At 43.6% G+C, this 20,376-nt stretch overlaps 1 protein-coding gene across 3 annotated transcripts in view; it reads left to right on the forward strand.

Annotated features, from left to right (window-relative positions):
- The first annotated feature begins 981 nt into the window (after positions 1-981).
- ypel2a (yippee-like 2a) overlaps positions 982-20,376 on the forward strand; it is a 52,490-nt gene continuing 33,095 nt past the window's right edge. For all 3 annotated transcript variants that reach the window (XM_048556815.2, XM_059655404.1, XM_048556816.1), the window contains exons 1-2: positions 982-1,171; positions 10,086-10,479. In XM_048556815.2, the coding sequence (XP_048412772.1) occupies positions 10,363-10,479 (117 nt within the window). In that variant the 5' untranslated portion in view covers positions 982-1,171; positions 10,086-10,362. The remainder of the gene's footprint in view (positions 1,172-10,085; positions 10,480-20,376) is intronic.

Below are 20,376 nucleotides of genomic sequence, written 5' to 3' on the forward strand. Positions count from 1 at the left end.
TATCTCTGAAAGCAAGTCTGTTTTGTTTTACAAATCTAAGAAAACTGCACCATTTACTTTGAGATAACACAATATGGAGTTAGAGGAACACAGCAGGCCAGGCAGCATCAGATCAGAGGAGCAGGAAAGTTGACATTTCATGTTGGGAGCCTTCTTCAGAAAAACAAATCTAAGGATGCTGCATTATTTACTTTGAGCTGGGCTGGACAGATCGACTACATAAATTGTAAAATGAAAGCAAGTCTGTATTTCTTTGAAAAATGAGGCATCATCTGCAAATGAAAGCAAGCCTGTATTTCTATTACAAATCTACAGGCATTGCAGCATTTATTGTGAGATGGGGTTGGAAAGCGATTTATAGCTTGGAAATAAAAGAAAATTTGTATTTTTCGTGTAAATTATAAGGGCTGTTGCGACATTTGTTGGCAGATGGGGGGTGAAAGAAGAGGGATAATATAGTTTGAAAATTAAAGCAAATTTGTTTTTTTACAGAATGTAAGACACTACTGCATTTTTTGAGATGGGTGTTTTGAGAGGGATTATATGGTTTGAAAACGAAGGCAAATTTTTTTGCTTACAAAATGTAAGGACATTGCAGCAGGATTGAGGAAAAGGGATTGTATAGTTTGCAAACGAAAGCAAGTCTGCATTTTGCTCCCAATGTGGAATTTCCTGCTATTATCCCTGTATCTTGATACAGCTCCAGGAACTCTGCCACCTCCCTCCGCCACTTTGGCTACACGCCTGCTACGCACTGATTGGCCGACTGGGCCTCCCGCGCCGCAATCTACCTTGAACCTCCCTTGGACTCGCCCCCCACACCGCCTCCTGAGCGCTCATTGGCCGCGGTCGCCGGTTTCCGGTACTTAGGATCCGACCAATGGCGACCATGTTGCTGGGACCCGACCTGCATCTGATTGGTCAGGGCTGCCGTCAGTCACTGGGCAGCAGGGTAGGATGTATCAGACTCTACAAAAGAGCTGGGTTCCCAGCTGTTGCCATTCTTCAGCTGAAGACAGACAGAGGGGGAAGTAGATTATAAACATAAGCCTTTTTTCTAAGAAAAAAAAGCAGTGAAAAAACAAAAAGCAAGACAACCCGTGTTGTGGGGAGGGGGAAGACGCGAAGTGATAGGTACAAATAATAGGAGTGTTTAATTTTATCTTTTAAGGTAAGATGATTTTTTTTAACAAAAAAATGCACTTGACATTTCGCTTAAATAAAAATGCAACATTTCCTATTGTGTTGCTTTTTCTCCAGATTGCTGCTTTTTGGTTGAAACAGGATGTTTGCGGTTTATTTCTGTGCTAGATGCAAGAGGAACTTCAGACTGCAATGTTGCAGTGATGCAAAATAATAATACCATGTGTGTCAGGGGCTGCGTTGTTTTTTTTCTGTTGAAGGTAGAGGGGGTGCTGTTGGCACAAGGCAGTGGTCGCTGGCACTTGGTGCATTGGAAGAACAGCGTGCCGGCTTCAGGTTTTTTGTACTTTTGTTTTGCTCGCTCTGAGCTTATATAGTGGCAAAGTTTTGGTTGGGGGTTAAGAGAGCCGAATCCTTTCGAATATTTTACTTACCGCCCCCCACCCCCGGCCGTCCTTTAGGTTATTTCAAAGAAAATCAGGGGCTTTAAGAAAAATGAAACAAAGCTTCCCAGAGGCGGGGTAATCAGATTTAATTGGCAGGTCAACTTGATTTAATAATGATTAAATTCCTTTTTTCCTCTAGTAAGGGTTCACTTGCTGCAGTGGTCTACCCTGCTTTCTAAAGTGCCATTAATGTTCTGTTGAAACCAGCCTGTGGCTTGGCTTGGATGATAATTATAATAACTGAACCCTTTTTTTGTTTCCTTGGGCCAGTTTATCCCTTGTTCCTGAGTTCTTTTGTTCCCCATTGACACGCTGTCTCCACATGCAACAGTTTTTCCTTCCTACAGGGGTTGAGTGTGATCAGAACAAAGAAAATGAAAGCGTTTGCATCTGAATATGCGTTCTAACATATAAATATTTACTGACTTTTCCAAAGTCAGGGCTGGGAGGAAGGCTTCAGTGACCTGTGGGTTACAAGGAAGGTTCTGGACTTTATATTTAAATCAAATATGTAGTCAGGGCCTTTAAAACATTGTTTTCCTTTGTATTTCTGTAAATGCATTACAATTTAAAAGGGGTCTGCAAGGATGCAGAAAATAAATGTGGTGGTGACAGTTGATTTAATGGTCATGTTCCTTTACACTCTTGTTTGAAGACACAAAGCTGTTGCTCTCCACCCCTGTTGCACCCTAAGAAAATGACAGGCTGGATTAGCCACCCATTCCCTCCGGGGTCCTGGTCAGCTAGAGTTCTTCCACTACTGCTATACACACACACACCCCCAAATCCTTCCTGTGGTCCTGGTCAGCTGAATTGCACCCAACCTCCTTTGCCCACTTGTGATCTTGGTTAGTTGTTGCCTTTTTTTGTGGTCCTGGTCTGGCTCCTGGCAACTCCATCCTATGCTCCTGCTTTCAGAAAGGGCATGTTTTTAAAAACAAATTTTTCTCTCATTTTTCTGGACGTGACGTCAGGAGGTCATGTGACCAGTGTTTACCAACACTGCGGAGGGGGTGGAACGCTAGGGGAGACTGGGGACCTGTCAATCACGCTGGGAACAAGTTCGCACCACGTCAGGATCTGGTGCATTCGAGAGGCAGCAGCAGGAGCCTCGCCACCATCACTCTGACCTCAGCTTTATTTTTTTTACAAAAATGCCCAGACTGCAGAGATTTTTTTATTTAAAAGCAGGATAGCTGGCTGCAAGGAGCATCAGCAATGCAACATTTCCCTTTTTAAACAAATAGATTGTTGAAAGGCTTAACTTCCCTTTTTTGAAAAAAATGCGCTAGACGAATTCACACGAATGCCTGCAGGATGGTGATGCGAATTTGCTGAATTATTGCGGTGCGAGAATTTGGGCTAGGCTTTGTTGTGGCTTTAAGGGTTAATTTGAGGACTAATTGCAATGGAACTCGATAAGAGCGGGGGGGGGGGGGCGCAATCAACCTTTGGAACCTGCTCCATCATTCATTTGAGATAGACTGACCACCACTGTAGCACCATTTTCCAGCATGAACCCTGCATCTTTTGATGTTTGTGTGAAAATTGTCAAAGGTGGCCTTTGACAGATATGATCACTGTTGCCCTTTCGCTAGTGGTTTGCTGGAGCCACAATTAGTTACAATATGTTAACGACTTGGATGGTGAAAGTTAATGTTTTATTGCCAAGTTTGCAATGAGACAGAAGTAGCTAGGAAGGTGTGTGCTGACACTCTACAGAGGGATCTGGACAGGTTAAATTAGTTTGGGGGGGGGGGCAGAGCTTATGGGGAACTTGTTAGATGGAATGTACTTGGGCAGGAAAAGTAGAAATGCTGGATATTACTTAAATGGAGAATGACTGCAGATAGCAGGGCTTTGGAGTCCTCATTCATAAATCATGAAAAGCTAGCATGCAAATTCAGCATGTAACAGATGAGACAAATGGAATGTAAGCCCTTTATTTCAAAAGGAACAGCATATAAAAAGAGAAATCTTGTTAAAATGATACGAAGTATTAATTAGACCACATACAGAATACTTTAAATAGCTTTTCTTTTCTTGCCTAAGGAAAGGAAGTACTAACTAAAAACTGAAAGAACTGTGGATGCTGTAAATCAGGAACAAAAACAAAGTTGCTGGAAAAGAGCAGGTCAGGTAGCATCTGTGAAAGAAAAGAAGTTAACATTTGGTGTCCAGTGACCTTTCCTTTAGAATAGGAAGGGTCACTAGACCTGAAACATTTAACATTCAAGGAAGTGCTAACATTGGATGCAATCAGGGACTCTCTTGTGAGGTGTTGAAATATGTTTGGCTTGTAGTTAGTTGAGCATAATGAGGCAATCTTCATTGAAATATGTAAAATTGTTTGTGGACTTGACATGCAGGGGTCTGCATCTCTTTCCTGGAGAGACCAGGACCAGAGAGCATAATCTGAGTAACAGGTTGTATGTTTAAGACAGATGAGTAACTACCTATAAGGAATTCCATCATAGCCATTCTTAAGCCCTCTGCACTTTTAAAGCTGGGTCACTTAAGTATATTCACAGCTGTGATTTTTCATTCTGAAATGGATTCAAGGATTATTGGTATGTGATAGAAAAGTGGAGTTGAGGATTATTGGATCACCCACTCACTCATTGAGTGAAGGATATTGCAAATTTGAAAACTGAATGTTTGTTTGTTTTTTGTTTTAGTTCAGCAGGGGTTTGGGGGAATACAGACGGATGGAGTTGGATATAGACCAGCAGTGACCTGGCCCAATGTTACTCTTTGTGCTCCAATGTGCCATCACCTTCCGTGTTGCACTTCGTCACTTTTTCTCCTGCATTGATCATTTACGCCTGGGGGATGTGTCTTGGTGGAAAGGTTGGCAGCGATCCTCGACACTTCATGGCCCTGGGAAACTGGTGGAGGAAGTTCGTCCTAAACTACTACAGCCCCTGGTTGCCGATGTTCTGAAAAATGATTTTATGTCGGTACTTCCAGGGAAATCTTTTCTCATTCATTCACTGGATGTGGGTGACATTGGCTAGATCAGTATTTATTGCTCATCCCTAATTAGAGATGGCAGTTAAGTCAACCACATTGCAGTGTGTTTGAAATTACATGTAGATCAGACCAGGTAAGGACAGCAGATTTCCTTCCCTAGATGAAATTAGAGAATGAGATGGGTTTTTGTGACACTTGACAACAGTTACATGGTTGCCTTCAGGCTAGCTACTTAGAGTACAAGTAAATCCTGTGTCCTGGGAATCTCAAATCGTGAATTTGCCTATCCATGCTAAAAATTATGTAACAAAAAACATTCACGGGCAAAAATTGCATTCATGATATTTTAAATCTCTTTAGCTTATTTTTAATGAGCCCCGTGCTCGCAAATTTCAACATGGGGGTTCTTAGAACTGAGCCCTTGCAGATATGGAGGAATAACTAGAAATTTCCAAGTTTTACTGAATTCACATTTCACCATCTGTCTTGATGGGATTCAAACCTACATTCTCAGAACATCATTGTCTAAAGAGTCTTATTAGACTGTCAATTGTGTTTCTCTCTGCAGATGCTGCTGGTCCTGCTGAGTTTCTCTATCACTTCCTATTTTTCTGCCACAGATCATTAATCTGGGGTTGGAATTTGAGTTTGCACTACTGTTCTTTCTAGAAGTAAAGAACCATGACTGAAGTATTGATCTGGAACATTCCTGTATTCCAGAAAGAGAAATCTGGTGGCTATTGTATTGTGATTCTTCTGTTTTTCACTTTATCAATGATTGTGATAATGTGGGAGAGGGGTTTGCTCAGAGGCTGTTTGTGTTCTCATTAAAAACTGATCTTGTTGTAAATGGGCTTTGCAGAACAATCCTCCTCAGCCCCTCCCTTGTCAGTGAATTTCCCTGCCTTAAAGGATATTAGTGATTTCAGTCATGTTCACAATAGCCTGACAGTGGTGAACTTGTTGCCAATTCTGTTTCGTATTTGTTCCTAGATGTTTAAAAACTGAATTCAAATTCTTCAAGTTACTACTGGGATGGGGGGGAATGCAGAGATAGGAACTGAATTGAACTGATGTTGCACTATGTTTGTAGTCAGACCTTTGGAGTAATAGTGAGTGACATGACCACTTGTGCTACAGAATCTCCAGCATATCTTAGGAGCCCAGTGATGTGATAGAAGTTGAAGGCAATTTCTATCACGAGATGTAGAAGCAGAAGTCTGCACTGCCAATTAATTATCTTGATTGATTTGATGATTCTTGACTGCACTTCCTGGCTTTCCCCATAACCCTTGACTCCCTGGCAATAATTGAATATAATTAATGACTGTGTGCCTATATCTATGGTAGTTGCTTGATGTTCCTCAACCTCAGTTTAACCACCACCCCACCCCCCCATGAACCCATTCCTGGATTCTTTCTTCATCCCACCAATGCTCAGCCCTGCCTGCCTGGGGGAACAGATGCATCATTCCAATAAAAGTACCCTTCCTGACCTTGTTAGTGATAATAGGAACTGCTGATGCTGGAGAATCTGATGAGTGTGAAGCTGGATAATACACAGCAGGCCACGCAGCATCACAAGAGCAGGAAAGTTTGACGTTTTGGGTCGAGACCCTTCTTCCTGACCTTGTCTGCTTTGTGGATTAGTTCAAAGGGCTCCATCTGTAGGGAGATGGAGACATGTTGAGGTTCCCTCTTGCAACAGATTCACATCATTAAACAGCCAGTGAATGGGATCCAAGATAATGGGAACTGCAGATGCTGGAGAATCCGAGATAACAGTGTGGAGCTGGATGAACACGGCAGGCCAAGCAGCATCTTAGAAGCACAAAAGCTGACGTTTCGGGCCTCTTTCTGATGAAGGGTCTAGGCCCAAAACGTCAAACTTTTGTGCTGCTAAGATGCTACTTGGCTTGTGTGTTCATCCAGCTCCACACTTTGTTAGTGAACAGGATCCCGTGTATGTGTATATATAGCTTGTTACTGAAGTACTTTTTTGTCCCCCTCCCTTTTGTAAAGATTCAAGTATTGATTATTAAGCAGCAAATTTAATAATTGACACTTGAGGCCAAGACAATAGTGAAACAGTGAACAATGTCTGGTTGCAATTATTACATAGCATCTCCAGTGTTTTGGAGAGCAAGACTTTGTATTTTATGGCACCTTTTTAACCACATTTTTCCATAACCCTTGATTCCCATACAAACTTGAAAATCTGTCCATCTCTGCCTCAAATGTACTTAATGATCTAGCTGCCTCAGCTTTGAAATACCAAAGCCTCAAACTATTTCTGGGATGAGGGAAGAGTTCCAGATTTACAATCCTTTGTCTTGTCTTATTTTGTTTTGAAATTACAGTAACCAAATGTGCAGTGAGTCCCCACAGTGCTTTCCTTGAAGTGTTGATTTCTTTCAACATTAAGAGAACTCCTTTGCACTTCCTCAAAAAAAGCTCCCTGGAATGTTTATCTGCCTAAGAGGGCAGATGAGTTTAACATTTGATATAATCTGAGATTTGACACCTCTATGCATTGGCACACTCCAGTGTTGGGTGAGATGTATTCATGTCCTGGAGCAGGAGTTGAAACCACACCTTGTTTTAGAGACCGTTTAGTCAAGGTCGTCACCTAACACTCGCATTCTATTACACGGAACTTTTATGCCACAAATATCCTGATGCTAGCACCATTGTAGCCGCCACCCCCATCCTATCCTTCAATGTTGCACTTGCCAAACAATTCAGCACTGCCTGACTGATGTACATAAGGTTGTTGTACCACTTACCATAACAGCTCGCTCTGTCAGGTTTTGGATATTTTCCTAATCAACCTGACCACAGATGTTTCACACCCCTGGAGCAGGTAGGTCTTGAAACCCAGCCCTGCTGACTCAGAGGCAGGAACATACCACTGTGCAAAAAGAGCCCTGTTCCTTCAGTGGAATATCCTTCCAAATAACACTATGGATGTTCTTGCACCACAATGAGTGTAGTATTTCAGGAGGTTGGCTCATCACCTTCTCCTGGGTAATTTTAAGAGTGGACAATAAATGCTGACCCAGCCAGTGACACATACATCCGATGAGAGGAGTTTTTAAAAATCAGCTTTAAGAGTTGGTGGTCCTCTTCAAAAGCTTAATATTGGTAAGCTGGGGCAAGTCCTCTGTTTCACTTGAAAATTAATTGCAGTTGCAATTTCTAAACAAAAACAGTTTCTAAATATCCCACAGGGAAAGTAGTCTCCAGCTGTAAGATTTAATTAGTTGTTAGCTTTATCTCAGCTGGTAGCAATCCTGCCTGAGTCAGAAGGTCATGGCTTCAGATCCTAACCAAAGAACTGAGCACATTATCCAGGCTTACACCTTCGGTGTAATGCTGAGGGACTGTGGCATTGTTGGAGGTGCTTTCTTTCAGATGAACCATTAAAACCCGATTCCATCCAGTCTCTTAGGTGGGTGTAAAAAATCCTACTGCACTGTTGGTTGAAAATCAACACTGCTGTCTGGTGTCCAAACCAGTAATGTTCCTGCAGTTAACACCAGATCTATCTTTTGTTTAAGGATCATACTCTGTTGATTTGCAGAAGATGTTTGCTGTTCTCCCTTCTAAATCCATTTGTTTTAAGGAGGTGTATAGAGGCAGACAGCAGTGGTTAGCACTGCTCCCTCACAGCACCAGGGACTTGAGTTCAATTTCAGCCTTGGGTGGCGCTCTGCATGAAGTTTGCACATTCTCCCCATGTCTGTGTGGGTTTCTCCCAGGTGTTCCAGTTCTTTCTGCAGTCCAAAGATGTGTGGGTCAGGTGGATTGGCCATGCTGAAATTTCCATGGTGCTCAGGGATGAGTAGGCTAGGTCGATTAGCCATGGTAGATATAGGTTTAGGGGGTTACTCTGGGGGTCTGGGTGAAATGTTCTTTGGAGGGTCTCCAGACTCTATGGGCAGAATGGCTTTCTTCTGCACTGTAGGGATTCTGTTGATTCTAAGTACAGGCTGTGGAGAAGGAGGGAGAGAGAGAGAAATGGGTACTTTGCATCCACATCTGATTTGCATTTATTCAAAATCTCTACAACAGAACTTTGGATGACTTTGTCCTGTTGAGATTGGAGATAATGAAATGTGTTGCAATAGATATGTAATATGTTTGTAGCCTGGGAGCTGTCCGTTTAAAACTAAAACGGCCCAGAAAAGGATGGGTAAGGGAAGGAGGGAGGGGAAATAGTGAATTATGTCACTGATTTTAAAGATCCGGAGACCTGCTTGAATGATTCAGTTGAATCCCATGTAGGTAGCTGAGGGTACTGTATTTCAATTTGGGTGACTTGGAAAACTGAAATAACATCTATACGGTCACCATTTAAAAGTGCTATATGTCTTAAAAATCCAACTATTGTTCTGAAACCTTTCAAGATAGGATTCCTGTTGTCCTTCTGTAATGCATAACCGTGAACAGCATACAGTGAGGCCATTCAACCAGTCATGTACGTCTGTTACTTTTCTGAATGGACGTTTCACATAGTTATGTTCACCTCCCTTTTTCCTGCAGTCTTCCTCCAGATAATTATCCAATGCCCTCTTGAAAGCCATGATTGAAGCAGCATCTATCCCACTCTTGCAGCACAATCAGGATCCTAACCACTTGCTATGCTGTTTCTTCTTTCTAAGTAAAATGTTTCCTCATTCCCTTAGGTGCTTGTGCCATGAATGAAGTTTTTTTTAAAAAATCAAATCAGTCCCACATCTCTCAACATCTAGATTTGAACCCCAGGACGTTTTAAATTTTCAGTGAAATGCTCTTCCAACTGAGCCATCTTCATCAAACATAGTTCCACACCTCTCATTCCCACTGATGTTTCTTCTCTTCACTTCCCCCCCCCCCCCCACCAACAAACCAATTACACAAACCACTTGAACTGTTTGCTGCGTTCAAACTATTCCTGTCAACAGGGACAGTCTCATCTGTGCCCATCAGTCCTTCATGCTAGTATTATACAACTCAAAAAAAAAACAGGTATGTGTACGTTGTGCTGTTTGAAATTCAAGTGAAGTTAAGGTGAATTTTCCTTTGAATCCCAGTCATGACTATTCCCTCTAACCAGCCCTGAGATCACCAAGCTTTGAAAAATGAGACTGAAGAGTACAGTACACAAATTTCGAGACTTGAGCAGAGGAAGGCTGAAGCTTCCCACCTTCCAAGTAGAGTTTCGAAAACTGCTTCAGGACAAGGGCTCGGCCATTTAGGAATGAGATAAGGACCGATTTCCTGTCAAACGATTGTGAATCTTTGGAATTCATTATTAGGACGGCTGGCTCCTCATGGGAGGCCAAGATCCTTGACGCTAAGAAAGTTGAGAGACGCGGGCAGAGTGGAGTTTGGACAGCAGGCGTAATTTCGCCATATAATGGACAGGATGGGGGCAAATGCTGAATGGCCTCCTCCCAGCCCAGTTTCGCACGTTCCTGCCGGAGCTACGGGCCAGAGTGATTTACTATCTGACTAACGAATGATTCTTCTCTGTGCCAGGTTCGCTGAGGTATACGCCTGTCCTCTGGCCGGCCCCACTCCAGCCCCACCCCCCCCTTCTTTCCCCTACTCCCCCACCACCGGTCTTTGAGGCCAGTGGCCTTGTCTCCTCTTCCCCGCCCCCGCCGCCCCGGTGTCCAGTGTGTGGAACCCCGCCACACCGCCCGCCCGCCGCACCACGGCCTTCACCTGCGTCTTCCAGTGTTTCCCGTGTGAACCGACCTGCCTCGGCGCGTCGTGGAGCAGCCCGGAGTTCGCGCTGCGTCCGGTGGCCCCCATGGTGAAGATGACGCGATCCAAGACTTTCCAGGCCTACCTGCCGAGCTGCCACAGGACCTACAGCTGCATCCACTGTCGAGCCCACCTCGCCAACCACGACGAGCTCATTTCCAAGGTACTGACCCCATTCGGACTCGGTTTGGTTTTACTTTGTTTTTTAAGGTGTGTTGTGGGGTGGGGGTGACAGAGGGTCGGGGAGCTTACTTGCCCCCATTTCATAGGAAAACACGTTGCAGAAAATCGTTTCCCGGTGGACGCGTGCCACACAGCCACTGTCCCGCCAAAAGTTTGAAAACACCAATCATAAGCTCCCATCTTGTCACGTGACATGGCTCTTCGTCCGAATCCGTTCCCAGGACGACGGGCCAGAAACAGCGTGGCTTTCTGTCATTTTTGTACAGCGTGTGCATGGGAAGTTCCATGGGTTTGATGATGAAATGGGGAAAAAGCAAAAAACCAACTGATCGTCTGTTGAATAGTTGGTGCAAGTGTTTGATTCCTTGGTCACTGAATGGTGAGGGATGTTGACTGAGCACAGTTACCTGGAGAGCGTAACGCATTTGATGCTTAAAGGTAGAGCTGACCTTGTCCCAGATGACCTTAGCACTGATCTCTTGTGGGGGCTGGGTGATGGGAGAGAGAGACTGCCAGTGGGTGTCTTAGCCTGAGGGACCATGCTTCAGGTGAGGCTGAGAAGGTGAGACTTTGATGTCAGACTTACCCAGTGAGGGAACTGAACCAACACTGGCATCAGTCTGCATCGTGAACCAGCCATCCAACCAATTGACCTCTTGAGATGCTGCTGGGCCTGCTGTGTTCATCCAGCCTCACATTTCATTATCTTGGATTCTCCAGCATCTGCAGTTCCCATTATCACTGACCTAACCGATGATTTTTTTTTTTCTCCCCTCCCACTCAATCTCGACCCAAGGGCTAAATCATGAGACTGTCTGGTGAATGTTGTTGGACTAGAGGTGGAAGTAAGTCCTTCATTGATGTTGGAATCAAATTGGAGATCTCTGCTCCTGTCCAGAGGTTCCTATTGCGTTGTCATTCACTAGACCAACCATTGTGGATGTATTACCCTTGAGATTGCTGTCAAGATCCCACCTTCTCAACCCTTCCCTTCATAAGAGATGTGGCGACCCTGGAGTTAAACCAGCACCAGTCATCTCTCCCTGTGGGACAATCCTATGGTCTTCTGGGACTATGGGACTGCTTATACTAGACTTAGCAGTTCCACATGACACTTAATGTTAAGTTTGGAGTGTCTAAAGTTATGAAGGACTTAAATACAGTGAATATGAAGGACCTTTTTTGAAGTCAGTAACTACTGGGTTCTTGATTTTGTGGTCAATGGTAGAAGGGTGTTGAAGTGTAGGTTTTTCAGCCAGAGAGTTTCCTCTACATCTCCCTCCCTGAAAGGGTTATGGAGGCTGAAACCCTCTTCATCTTGTATAAAAGAAACACTGGCTCTTCTCGTGAAATACTATCACAGATAGTGAGGGATCCAAAGCTGGAATGAGGGAGGAGGCTGGTTAGCTTTTTGCTTTGATCACTACATATGTCATGGAATGAATGGCCTTTTTATGTGTCACTTCCTTCTGTCAAATCCAGAGTGGGTTGGCTCAAGACTGATACAGCCCCAGAATCTTTTCCAGTGAGTGTTTGCAGTGTATGGCCCAGAGGGAAGCTAGTACCAGCAGTTGAGGGAAAAGAGGGTAGATGGTTTCTCCAGTGAAGATAGATGTAAAAGGCTGGGTGGAGGCTCAAGTGGAGCATTAATGCTGGTGAGGTGGTGGCCTCTTTCTGTGCCACGTTGTCTTAGGTAAGTGGTTTCACGGGTTCTTGATTCCAAAGAATCTCCTGAATTTCCTACATGACATGACATAACTTGCACCTCCCAAGCAATAGCTTTCACCTGGGGACCTGCCTTTTTTATCTTGAGTCCACTTCCTGGAATAGGCATCTCTTGGATTTTACTCCGTTATTTACAAGATCTGTTGGCCACTCATTTCTGTTGTTGTGCTTCCTGCAATGATTGTTCATTCACCCACTTGCTTCATGATCAGATGACCAACCAGCTCCCATCACACACTTCATCCCACGCTGTCTTGCTCTCCCAGTGTGTGCTTGACTCACCGAGGATGAATTCTTAGTAAATTATGTTGATCGAGGATGCTTAATTAACACTGGAGAGAATGGCATAAAGCTACCATGTTGATAAAAAAGATTAAGGTTTATCTTAATAAAATAAGGGGCATACATTTGTTAAAAATAGGGCTTCATTGAATCACATCTGAAACATTCCAGGGTTCCTGCAATGAATCACTCAAGTTTTGGTTAGGTAGACTGATGCAGCAGATGTTTTTGCCCACAGTGCGATACCAGAAATAAAGATATCAACTAATCGGTACTTTGCTCTGCCACTGTCAGAAATTGGAGAGGTTACCTTCCTCCAGTGAGGACCCCTTCAAACTGCATCTGAAGAGGTAGATGGGGAATGCCAATTCAGTGTCAAAAATCAGGATGGTTTTTATTTTTGGTTCAGAATGAGGAAGGTCAGGTAAGCTGGACTGCCAAGTCCTTGGATAATAAAGTGTGAAGCTGGATGAACACAGCAGGCCAAGCAGCGTCTCAGGAGCACCAAAGCTGACGTTTTGGGCCTAGACCCTAGACCCTTCTGGGAGACTCTGTAGTTCTGCCATGTCATTGCAGAAGTTTGCAGTGGGAGTTAACATGGTGGATTAAATTACTGCAGTTGACATCTGGCTGGGTGTTGATCCCCACTGTATGGCCTTGGTGTTAGAAGAGATTCAGGGCTGTGGGAAGGCTGGTGCCCTGAGCCTGACCTCTGCTGTGGGCTGTGTATGTTCTGATACATGTGAGCGTGCAGTATCCTCATGGGAGAAGGAAATTGACAGCACTGAAACTGAGCCAGGTGGACAGGCTGAGCAGGAACTAACATAGTGCCAGAGAATCAATACTGGAATTCCCAGCTTGGAGAGATTTCCCGAGTCCTATCTCTACGGTTGGCACATGTTTTAAGCACAGAGACAGTGATGGTACTGATCTAGTGGCTTCTGAGGAAATGTGGGTGATGTGGTGTCAACTAGTGTGAGAACCACAATGTCATTTGCAGTAACAGGGTCTCGGGGCTCCCAAAAGATGCAGATCTTTTCTTGAAATCATTTTTGCTTTGGGCTTTTTTCAGTGGTCCAGCTATAACAGTTTTACTACTTGGAATTAACATCTATGTAATGGCACATTACGTCTTAACTGTATCTTCATAGGATCTGAACCCTGGAATTGTCTCCATATCTCTTCTCTCTTCCCCCCCCCCCCCCCCCAACCTTCTGCATGTCTGTTTGTCTTTCTTTCCATCCCCTCTCCTGTCTGTGGTTCCCCCCAGCCCCCCAAGAGGATCAGTTCTATGCTTGCTTCCTATCAGAATTACTTCCAACACTGCTGAATTATGGCGTTGGTTCAGTTAGCAGCAGCTCTTTTCTGTTTAATACCTGTTTCTGTCCTTGAGTGTATGGTCCAAGCTATTGGGTCTGGGTCCACTTGGATGACTGTAACCACAGAGTTATTGGGAGGTCTGAACAGGCAGCAATCTTCGAGCAATGAACAGGAGAACCACCTGAGTACTAACCTTAAGGTTTTTTAAACTAAATCACTTTTGTTTCCAATTGTTTAGTTTACATGATGCCCATTCAGGAAGATGCAATAACATCAAAAGTGAGGGAAGGGGAGACCTAAATCAAAATGGATTTGGAAAGTGAGATGTTAGTATTACTGATTTTTTTTTTTTTTGTTTAAACCACCTGATCAGAGATGTTATTACACACTTCTGGGGAAGGAGGGACTTTAACCCAGGCCTCCTGGCTCAGAAGTAGAGACACATCACTGTGCCACACGAGCTCTATGATAGTGTTACATTACTGATCATTCCATTAGTTGTGATCTTGCAATGACTTTAAGTCTTTGTTTACGCAGAGATGTTCATCTCAGCTCAAGCTGCTTAATAAAGACAGGTAAATTTAGCATTAATGGTCAGGATGATCATTTAGAGGCTGAATTTCCCTGTCTTTAATAATGTGTGAGAGAAGCTATTTTAGTTACCTTTGCCTCGATGTAAATCTGGGAGAGTTGCAGATGTTTCTGTAGAGCTGTGACTGCACCCATCTTGAGGGAAAATAAATGTTACTCTTCCCCTTTTTGAGTGCCCTCTTGTGTATGTCTAGTTTTAAATGCCTCGACTCTTTTTTAAACAGTCTTATGCTTGTGTTCAGCCTCACTCCCTATCTCTCTAACCTCCTCCCTCCCCACAGCCCCCTAAGATCTCTGTGCTCCTCCAGTTCTGGCCTGTTGAGCATCCAGTTATTACTCCAACCAAAACACAAATTGCTGGAGAAACTCAGCAGGTCTGGCAGATTCCATGAAGCAAAAACAGAGTTAATGTTTCAAGTCCAATGACCCATTTTCAGATTTCCAGCGCCTGCAGCTCTTTGGTTTATCTTCCATCCAACAAAGGTAGCTGCCTAAGTTTTGAAACTCCTGCCACTTGCCCCTCTACCTCTCTCCTCCATTATGGTATTGCTTACAACCAGTCTCTTTGATTATACTTTTTCCCACCATCCCTGATATCCCTTGAGTTAGTGTCAAATTTTGATGTGCAATTATGCTCTTGTGTAGCATCTTGGGAAGTTTATTGTTTTATTTTCACTTTTGATGCTCCTGTGGGTTGTAGGCATCATTTGATATGGTCAATATTTGTGAGCATTCATAATTGCCTTTGAACTGACTCACTTAACTGTTTGAGGGTGGTTATGTCATCTGCCTTTGGAGTCCCATGTAAAACAGACTGTTCTTCCCTGAAAAAACATGGTGAATCTGATGGGCTTTTATGACATGCAGTTATTTCTTGTGGTGACAGAGACCAGCTTTCAATTCCATTTTTATAAATTGAATTTAATTTCCACTGGCTCCTGTAGTGAAATTTGAACCTGTATCCTCAAGACCTTTTTTGTATTGAAGTCAGTGGTGAACTAATTTGCATGTTCATATCTTGACTGTTGGAAATGTGTATTGTATTTTGATGTCTTTTTGTGCTGTTGTGCGCTCTTATTCTGCCTCATCTTTCCCCGACACCCCCCCCCCAGTCCCTAGTTAAGCCTTCATGTAGGAAACTAAAGACCCACTTTGTTTGGGTAGAAAAAGGAGCTTTTGTGAGAGGGTCGAGCACACAGTCCCTCTCTGCAGCTGCTGACTACTCAAACACACTTTACAAACTGAACTTTGAGCTGGCACGAACGACTTGCATACTCCCTGGTCCCTCTATCCCAGGGACAGAGTACCAAGACTAAGGAGAGGTTTAACCTCTTGTTAATAATATCTGACCACATTGGGAGATTGTCTGTCTGCCTGCCTGTGTTTGAACCCTTTTTTTTGAACACCATTTAATGTCTTGTATATGTATCACTAATTAAAAGTCAATAAATTCAATCAAGTTTCATGTTAAAATAAGTGTGAATTTCCAGATAACGTATCTGGAAGCAACATCAGTGTGTTGGTGATTCTCGTGGTAAATTCACTGAACCAGTACTCAATTCAGTTAATAAATCTGGAATAAGAGGCAGGAGTCACTTTTTTAAAATTCCTTTTTAGGGAAGGAAATCTGCAATAGGGTCCTTCCCTACTGTGGCCTGTAAGTGACTCCAGACCCATAACAATGTAGTAGAAATGGCTGAGTGAATCACTTAGTTCAAGAGCAGTTGGGATGGGTGTCAAATGCTGGATTGTGCTCCCCATGCTCCTGTGAAAGATTACATGCTTAAAAAGTTGGGGGGTGGTGGGGGGGGGGGGGGGTGGTGTCTGATGTTTATGGCTCAAGGTAAAAACTGGTGCTAAATAGTTCCCCTTTTCTGAAGTTCAAAATGTTTGTGCAATATTTTGTTTGCTCTCAAGCTGAACTTACCGAGACGTACTGAAACAGCCCTGCAAGTTTACCATTCTTGATTACAGATGCATAGACATAGTGAAAATCTCCAAAGTAACCTTTATGGGAAGTGGGGGCAGGAGAAGATATGTCCTGTGCCGGAAGGGGGAAGGATCCCAATTTGCCCTCCTGTCCTCTCCCATTATTGCTTGACCTCTTGACTTATCCCTTTCCTCATGTAGACTGAGGGCGGGGTCCTCGTAGATGCCTATGACCCAACACTTCCCTTGTTCTGAGTGACTGATAAGATGAAGTAGCATCTGTTGTTGCCTCTTGGAGGAGGCTGGGTCCATGAAGAGAAGTTGCTGTACTGTAAGGTCTTCTGAAAGTAACTCATTACTTGAAATTGAATTATGACATTCCGTCTGCTTCAGAGACCTTTGATGTTTTACTAGCAATGGTCATGCTGGGGAGTGTCCCTTTAAGAGGAGCTTAAAATTGATGTTTAACACTTTGTGAATCCCAGGCATGGAATGTATTTTGTAAATATTAAAACAGTTGCAGTCATTTGGCAGAACATGCTGTATTGGCACAAGATGAATGTTATTCAAAATTTTAGGATTCAATTTGAAATATATTAGCAACACTTTATGAAAGAAATGTTTTTGGGGGAGTAAGTGAGTTGCTGTTGGATGGACAGGTGCTCACCCACAAAACCCAGTGCAGAGACTCAATGATTGTGAACCAGAAGGAGGCTAGCCATCAGGATTCATGACCACTAACTGGCTGCGAAGAGACATGACCAACTGTCTTCGTTTCGATACACATGGACAAAGAGGGATACCAATTCACTGGGACAATGTAACCATCTGGGACAGGCCAAGCGGGGATGTGCACAGGTGTTCCTGGAGGCCTGGCATTTGGGCTGGAACTCCATTGACCAGCATGTGGAGCTGGACTCCATCTGCTAGCCACTGGGAAACAAGTCCTGAAGTGATGCCACCCACTCCAGCAAACTGAGACACAGGGGGTAGGTGGGACAGAACACTGACACTTCACTGGAGGTGCGCTGATGATGTTGCCTAGTGTGGTGACGAAACATCTGCGGACAAAATTACCAGTTCGGTGAACAGGTCAACAACCCAAGCTACAAATCTAAGTCCTTGACTCACAACGCTCAGTTAAAAAAAAAAGCTTCCTCCTCTCTAAACTGGGCACCCCTTTTTTTAAACCCATGACTCTCTCTCTTTCCTCTCCAGTTCTAGTTTCTTCCACAAGGGGATACATCCTTTCAACATCCACCTGGTCAAGTCCCCTCAGGATCTTTACAAATTTCAATTAAGCCGTGTCTGACTATTCTAAACTTCGGAGGATACAGACCTAGCCTATCTAGCATTTCCACATGAGGCAACCTGCTGATTCCAGGTATTCTAGTAAACCTTATCTGAACTGCTTCCACTGCATTGACACCTTTCTGTGAGAATGGTGACTTGGTGGTCTCACCAATGCCCTGTATAACAGAAGCATAATCTCCCTACTCTTGCATTCAGTTCCCGTCACAATAAACCATAGCACCCTATTGGTTTTCTTGATTACTTGCTGTATCTGCACACTAATCTACTATGATTCTTGCACTTGGGCACTCGGATCTCTCAGCATCCCAGAGCTCTGTCAGCTTTCACCATTTAGATAATACACTTTTTTATTCTTTCTGCCAAAATGGACAATTTTGTACTTTCCCTTATTGTACATCATTTGCCAAATCTTTTCCCAACCAGTTATAACCTATCTATTTCCCTTTGTGGGCTCCTTATGTCCTCTTCACAACTCATTTTCTTACCTTTGTGTCTTCAGCAAATCTAGAGGACATACCTTCGATCCTTTCATCTAAATTATTGATATGAATCTTAGAGTTGAGGCCTCAGCACCATTCCATTTGTGACGTCCTGCCAACATGAAAAAGGTCCACTCATTACTACTCTCTGCTTTCTGTTAGCAAGCCAATTTTCTGTACATTGGTTTCCATATATCTACAACACAAATTACTTTGCCAGTAGATAGATTAAATATGATTTCCATTTGACAAAACTTTGTTAACTCTGCCCGATTACCTTGAACTTATCCATGTGCCCTGTTGTAATGCTTTTAAGAATATTTTGAAACATTTCCCCTATGACACATGCAACAGTAACTGGCCTGTAGTTTCCTGTTTTCTGTCCCAACGCATCAACTATTTCACTGGCTACCTACTTTAATTAGAGTTACAATTAGGTTTATTGTCAAGTATACTCAAGTGCAGGGATACATGAGTACATACTCACTGCAGCCTCACAGCACCAGGGACCCGGGTTCGAATCCCACCTCGAGCGACTGTCTGTGTGGAGTTTGCACATTCTCCCTGTGTCTCTGTGGGTTTCCTCCAGGTGCTCCGGTTTCCTCCCACAGTCCAAAGATGTGCAGGTTAGATGGATTGGCCATGCTAAATTGCCTGTAGTGTTCAGGGGTGTGTGGGTTATAGGGGGATGGGTCTAGATGGGATGCTTCAAGGGGCGGTGTGGACTTGTTGGGCCGAAGGGCCTGTTCCCACACTTCAGGGAATCTAATCCTCTTGATGAGCAAAAGTGACAATTTAGTGTCAACCAGTCTTTAAGAATGTGCTTAATCCAGATTCCAACTCTTACAAGATGGTGTTCTCTACTACACGAAACCCAAATCCACATGACAATAAGTGAGATAACAAGGTGTAGAGCAGGATGAACACAGCAGGCTGAGCAGCATCACAGGAGCAGAAAAGATGACTTTACAGGTCTAGACCCTTCAGAAAATCTTTAGTAACCTCCAAGACACTAATGCATAAAGTAGCCAGCATAAAATTGTTCCCGGGCCTAGTAATTTAGCCTGGAGCCTAACTTTGTTTTTACAAATGTTTGTACACTTGTAATTGCTTGAACAGCAAGAGCTATAGCTGCTGGATCTCCAGATTCACTAAGTTGTTTGGAGTTGGAGCCAATGGTCACTGGTGTTAAAGCTGAGTGAGGGGTGTTTGGAAGAGACATGCTGCCCGGTCACTCCTGTACCTTTCTCCTGCCGGTGTTACTGAGACCTGTCCGTACACACTCTACCCCATTCTGTCTCATCAGTGGGCAGGGCTTTATCGAGGCTTTAGTTCTAATGTGCTTAAGAACAAAGGGTTGAATGCACTGAATATGCCATCACAAAAAAAAGCAAACTTTGAAAATGTTCACAATGGAACATGCCAGAACATCCTGGATGAACAATAGTGTGTGAACAATACACGTTGTCCATGTCATCAATGTACAAAACCCTCTGGCCGGAAAGAGGTTGAAAATGTGGTGATAGTGAATTGTTCCTCAATTATGAAATGTAATATTTTGCTACTTTTATCCTTTGTTTCCTATTTCTTTGTCTCTCACCTAATCGTTCTTTCCTGTGTCATGTCTCATTCAGTCCTTGATTTAACTTTGTGTGGTTTTCTTCTCTTGAGGGTGGGCAGAGAGATGAAGTGGCTTGGTAAGTGCATCGAGTCATGGGGCAGAGGAGTTCTGGGCAAAGCAAGATGAAATCGAGATAACAAGGTGTAGATCTGGATGAACACAGGCCAAGCAGCATCAGAGGAGCAGGAAGGCTGACGTTTCGGGCCTAGACCCAGCTCTGCTTGGCCTGCTGTGTTCATCCACCTCTACACCTTGTTATCTCAAATTCTCCAGCATCTGCTGTTCCTACTGTTGTCCAAGATGAAATGAAGTTCCTTTTGGGCAGAAGGATCGAGAATTGAAGGGTGTTGTTTGTTTCACCAAGCACCTGAAAACAACAGCATGAGGAAAAAACCTTCTGTTCAGTGAGTACAATTCAGAAGCTACGTTATCAGTGATGGAGGCCACCTCGTTTATGGATTTTTAAATTCCATTTGGATAAGCATCTGAGCAGAAACACAGTAGCTAATGGGGAGTGGCATTAACTGAGGTGCTTTTGCAGGTACCCTGAATGGACATAGAATGGTTATAGTGCAGGTTGAGGCCATTTGGCCCATTATATGCACTCTGTCCCCTG

Source organism: Stegostoma tigrinum, chromosome 27 (genome assembly GCF_030684315.1).
Source record: "Stegostoma tigrinum isolate sSteTig4 chromosome 27, sSteTig4.hap1, whole genome shotgun sequence".
NCBI lineage: Eukaryota > Metazoa > Chordata > Chondrichthyes > Orectolobiformes > Stegostomatidae > Stegostoma > Stegostoma tigrinum.